Source organism: Otolemur garnettii, unplaced genomic scaffold (assembly GCF_000181295.1).
Source record: "Otolemur garnettii isolate 467f Iridium unplaced genomic scaffold, OtoGar3 scaffold00020, whole genome shotgun sequence".
Classification (NCBI taxonomy): domain Eukaryota; kingdom Metazoa; phylum Chordata; class Mammalia; order Primates; family Galagidae; genus Otolemur; species Otolemur garnettii.
In genome coordinates, this window is record NW_003852415.1 from 26199969 (window position 1) to 26205284 (window position 5316).

Here is a 5316-nt window from a genome sequence, read left to right on the forward strand (position 1 = left end):
CCTGCCTCCGCCTCCCAAGTAGCTGGGACCACAGGCGCTCGCCACAACGCCCGGCTATTTTTTGGTTGCAGCCATCATTGTTGTTTTGGCGGGTCCAGGCTGGGGATTCGAACCTGCCACCTTAGGTGTACGTGGCTGACGCCTTAGCCGGTTGAGCTATAGGTGCCGAGCCCAGACCCTCCTTCTTAACCCTAGGCCTCAGGTTTCTCATCTGAAGTGGGGCTTATTATCTCTGATCTGCCCATAGACTGGCATGGCTGTGACAAGCAAGAGGGTAACTCTGCCCTTCCCCAGGGCTAGCTTACCATGCCCTAGGCCTGGAGGCACCTGGTTCTGAAGCCCTCTTCTCCTCCAGGTCAGGATCCAGACGGAGCCAAAGTACGCAGGCATCTGGCACTGTGTCCGGGACATATATCACAGAGAGCGGGTAAGCCTGGGGCCAGGGGATGGGCAGGGGGACAAAGAGGGGGATGTCAGGACCTTGGGCCAGCAGGTGATGTTGAGCACCTCTCTGGGCCTCAGCTCTCTCACCTTCCTACTGGGAATAATTGTACTGATCTCATTGGCTCCTCTGGCAAGGACAAGGGGCTCAGAACCAGGCTCCTGCCTCCAGCTGGGGGTCTAGAAGTGGCCTTTGAAGGTCTCAGGAGGGACCCATGTGTTGCATTTCTGTCCCCAGCAGGCCAAGCACCCGATAAAGGGTCCAGAGAAAGGACTTGGGGACATGTAGCAAAATGAACTTGGGGTTTGCACAGAGCAAAAGTTAACCCACGAAAAGGAACAATGTCAGAACATGTTTGTTGGCTGTCATCAGCACCAAAGCGCTGCCCCAAGTTGGGCCTGGCCCTCCGCCCCTTTGATCCCTCATCCCAATCTTCTAAGTGGAGTATTATGACCCTATGAGATAGCTGAGGGGAAAAGGCCTTGAAGCTGTGACTTGCCCAACTCCTTGGGCCCAGGGCCAGCTCCCTAGGGTGACCCCTTTTGGCTGGCTGCTGACCTGACTACTGCCTGTCCGCCAGGTGTGGGGCTTCTACAGGGGCCTCTCGCTGCCTGTGTGCACTGTGTCTCTGGTCTCATCTGTGTCTTTTGGAACCTACCGCCACTGCCTGGCACACATCTGCCAGTTCCGGTATGGCAGCACTGACGCCAAGCCCACAAAGGCCGACATCACGCTCTCAGGATGTGCCTCCGGCCTTGTCCGTGTGAGTGGGGGTGGGAGGCCTCAGAGAGACTGAGGTGGGGAAATCAAGGCTCAGTGAGGGCAGACTGGAGGCCACACATGGAGCAGGTGTCCTGCCCAGACTTAGAAGCACACAAATGAGGGTCTCAGTTGTTCTGCCTGCATGGTCCACTGGTGGGGGCTGACCAAAGGGACTCTCCCTGCAGACTCTGGAGACTCAGAGAGACACAAAGTCACCTAGCAGCCACCACTGGGAACTGAATAGGCAGGATAAGATGCTGGTACTCAGTCATTTACTGCCACAGACCCTTGACATTCCTTCATTACCAAGGGTACATAGGGCACCCACTGTGCCTGGCTAGCTTTTGAGCACTGAGGAGGTCAAGGCAGCCAAGGTCCTTGCCTCATGGAACTCATGTCCCAGTGGGGAGCCAGACTTAAACTGGCACAGAGCCAATGGGAGCTGCCACAGGGCCTTGAAGGAAACTGAGAGAGGTGTCTGACCACATGCAGGCAGTGCAGAGGTTGAAGGCCTGGCCAACCAGTCTAAAAGACCAGGCTCGATTCTTGGTTCTGACTCTCATTAGTCCTTTGTTGAGTGGTATTGAGTCAGTAAGGGAGCCTCCCTGGGTTTCTGTCTCTTCATCTGTAAGAGGCATGATGAGAATTAAGTGATGTCATGAGTGTAAACCTCCAACACACATATGTGGAATCTGACATGGATGAGTACTAACAAAGTGGCAGGCAATATTATTAGCGATATGATTGTATTACTGATAATTATGATATTAAATACATGGTTAAGGCTGAGCAAGTTGACTCACAACTGTAATCCTAGTACTCTGGGAGATTGAGGTGGAAGGATCACTTGAGCTCAGCAGCTCCAGACCAGCCTGAGCAAGAGTGAGACCTCTATTTCTACTAAAAATAGAAAAATTAGCTGGGCATTGTGGTGGATGCCTGTTGTCCCTGGTACTCGAGAGGCTGAGGCAGAGGATTGCTTGAGCCCAGTAGTTTGAGGTTGCTGTGAGTTCGGCTGATGCCATGGCACTCTAGCCTGGGGCCATACAGTGAGACCCTGCTTTAGAAAAATATAAAAGAAGTTCTTGAACCTGCATTGCAGACATATAGCCCTTTAAACATAGCTCCCTGATATCACTATGGGCAATATGAGGCCAATAGGAGGCTAGGCCCAGGGGTGTGTGGGCCAGGCTGCAGGTGCCACCCTTGCATCCTCCTCTGCTCCAGGTATTCCTGACGTCACCTACTGAGGTGGCTAAGGTGCGCCTGCAGACGCAGACCCAGCAGCGGCGGCCCTCAGCCTCATGGCCCTCAGCTGTGCCCCCCATGTATTCTGTACCCTCTGCATGTCCAGTGCCCAAGTACCGAGGGCCACTGCACTGCTTGGCGACAGTGGCCCATGAAGAGGGGTTATGTGGCCTCTACAAAGGGAGTTCGGCCCTGCTGCTCCGGGATGGCCACTCCTTTGCCACCTACTTCCTCTCCTATGCCATCTTCTGCGAGTGGCTCACCCCTACTGGCCACAGTCAGCCAGGTAAGTGGGGGCTGAGGCCTGGGTGGGCAGGGGGCCAGCCCAGCAGGAAGAGGAGGGTGAGGTGAAGTCATGGTGCACAGTGGTGCTGGAGTGGGACTTGAACCCAGGGCTCCTGTCTCTCGGGGTGGGAGCCTCTGTTCCCTCAAGACCTGGAGTCAGGACAGACCTGCTCTATCTCAAAGTCACCGGGTGGCTTTGGACAAGTCACACTTCCCTTGCTCAAGTCTCAGTTTTTCCACTTGCAAAATGAGGATAGGTCAGCTGAATGAGCCCAGGATGCCCCAGCTGTGTTCCCAGTTAAGGTACTGTGGTCTCTCTGCAGATGTCCTGGGTGTACTGGCAGCAGGAGGCTGTGCAGGGGTCCTGGCCTGGGCTGTGGCCACCCCCATGGATGTGATCAAGTCACGCCTGCAGGCAGATGGGCAGGGCCAACAGCGCTTCCGGGGCCTCTTGCATTGCGTGGTGACCAGTGTTCGTGAGGAAGGGCTGAGGGTCCTTTTCAAAGGGTTGGCACTTAACTGCTGCCGTGCCTTCCCTGTCAACATGGTGGTCTTTGTTGCCTATGAGGCCGTGCTGAGGCTTGCCCGGGACCTGATCACTTAGCTTGTTCTAACACCCCAGCAGCCAACCCATCAGCAGCTGCCAGAGGTCATAGTAGCTGGAGGAGGCAAAGGGGACTGTTGCTGGGGTTGGGACCCCCACAAGGCCACCAACCAGGATAGCTGGGGGCCTCCCTATGCCAGTGAGCTGAGGCCTAAGCTTGGCCTGCCTAGCCACTGACCACAAGAAGGTCCAGGGGCTGAAGTGCCATCCACTCAAGGTTGGTCTGAGGATCACGTGAGCTGGGGAGGAGTGGGCCTTTGTTATGAGTGCAGGTCACGTGGTTAGTTGTTAGTTCTAGCTTCCCTATGGCCTCTTCCCCTATCCATATCTTCAGAGCACCTCTCCATTGGCTCAGCTGTAGGCTCAGCCATCCTTTCCCCCATGCCACCTCCTCTCCCCCCACTGCCATTTCCTGTGCTTTTCATGCACTGTCACCTCCAAGGTAGGTGCAGCTAGTCTCCCCACCAGCCTGGGGGCTGTAGTGAGCCTGAGCCAGGTTGGCACCATGTATCTGGCTAATTTGTTCCTATACCAGGCTGCTCTGGGCACTGCCAGGACAGCCATGCCCACCTGGGCTTTGGCTTTGGCAGGGGCCTGGAATCTCCATCGTTGCCTGGCTGGGGAACTAGGTGTACTTTCAGTGCATGCACTTGCCCATGAAGACACCAAAGGCCCATTTGGAGCTGTTGTAAATAAAAGGTTTCTGAGGTTTCTGAAGCATCTCAGTGGTGTTGCCCTGTGGTCTGTGGGGTTGCTGACCCATTTCCTGCCTCCAGTCTATCTCTGGTTCCTGGGATCCTGCTTGCCCATCCCAGTCCAGGGATGTGGGGCCATGATTCTGTTCAGTTCCCTTCCTGCTGGACATGTTCTCCAGCCCCAGTGGCCAGCACTCCCACTGTGCAGACAGGCACCCTGAAGCCCTGACCCCATCCTGGTGGGCTCTACTCTCTCAGCCTCCTGGTGGTGGGGGCCTGGTGTTATGGCCCTTAGCCCTGCTGGAGGGGTCTGTTCAGTATGACATTTGCTCCTCTTGTCATCTATCCCAAACCTACCTGCTTCCTGGGTAAAACCTGGTTCCAGCCAATTCCTCCCAGTTGCCCTGGGAGCTGCCCCTCCAGAGGGACTGTGGGTGGGAGAGTGTCAGGCACCTTATCCAGGTTATCCCATCAGCCTGACACCAGGTGAACAAACAGCTCAGGAAGGGAGAAGGTTTTGCCTGAGGTCACACAGCTAGGGGTGGGGGAGGTGGGACTTGTGTTTGTGCTTCTGCAGCTCCAGGCATAGCGTCACTGGGACCAGGGCTGGTAGGCTCAACATGAATCCAAGCCTCTACTGCAGCAGCCCTCAGTAGAGCTGGTGGACACCTGCCTCAACTACACTCACTCACAGACACCAACTGTGACCAAGTCTGTGGACTGAACACCCTCTAGTGTCCTACTGAACAAACCCCTTCTATTCCCAGAATGAGAGATGGACTTCTCTCCTGTGCCTGCTCCTGTCATGCTGGTCCCCATATCTGCTGTGCTTGTGGGTACCTGACTTTATACCCTGTGCCCTTTGCTAGGAACACTCTTTGCCTGGTTGACTCCCCCTGTATCACCTCCTCCTGAAGCCATTCCTGCCAGACCACCAGGCTGCTTTCAGGTGTCTCCTGCTCTGCTCCCATGGAGACCTGGTCGATTGTCTGGCCACCCCTTTACCCTCAACCACATTCGAGCCTGTGAGCTGCCCAAGGACAATATCTAGCTTCTGGGTCTAGTGCATAGTAGGTGCTGAGGGGGTTTGGAATAAATGAGTGAGTAAATGGTTGAATGAAGTCCTACAATAGATTTCTGGAAGTCCAACTAGCTTAGAGAGTTAAAGATGCTGAGATGCTCTGGCTAAATGCTGGGAAAAGGGTACCAGCTAATAAAAGTTTCAAAAATTTCTTGAACCCTGCCCCTGCGGCCACTTCTTTTTTTTTTTTTTTTTTAGG

The 5316-nt window shown here is 54.9% G+C and overlaps 1 protein-coding gene across 2 annotated transcripts; it reads left to right on the forward strand.

Annotated features, from left to right (window-relative positions):
- Positions 1 to 1095: 1095 nt before the first annotated feature.
- Positions 1096 to 4066, forward strand: SLC25A47 (solute carrier family 25 member 47). 2 transcript variants are annotated; one of them, XM_023511570.1, is made up of 3 exons: positions 1096 to 1205; positions 2559 to 2738; positions 3061 to 4066. In XM_023511570.1, the coding sequence occupies exons 1-3, from the start codon at positions 1184 to 1186 to the stop codon at positions 3339 to 3341; spliced, it is 483 nt and encodes a 160-aa protein (XP_023367338.1). In that variant the 5' UTR covers positions 1096 to 1183; the 3' UTR covers positions 3342 to 4066. The 2 variants fall into 2 exon arrangements, with proteins under 2 accessions (XP_023367338.1, XP_023367337.1); XM_023511569.1 differs by lacking the exon at positions 1096 to 1205 and having other exon boundaries at positions 2203 to 2738.
- The last annotated feature ends 1250 nt before the right edge of the window (positions 4067 to 5316 follow it).

Excerpts from the sequence above, each read along its gene's own strand:
- SLC25A47 (XM_023511569.1), top strand. The coding sequence starts at position 2,531 with ATGTATTCTGTACCCTCTGCATGTCCAGTGCCCAAGTACCGAGGGCCA. Across the intron at positions 2,739-3,060 it reads TACTGGCCACAGTCAGCCAG|ATGTCCTGGGTGTACTGGCA; the intron begins GTAAGTGGGGGC and ends GTCTCTCTGCAG.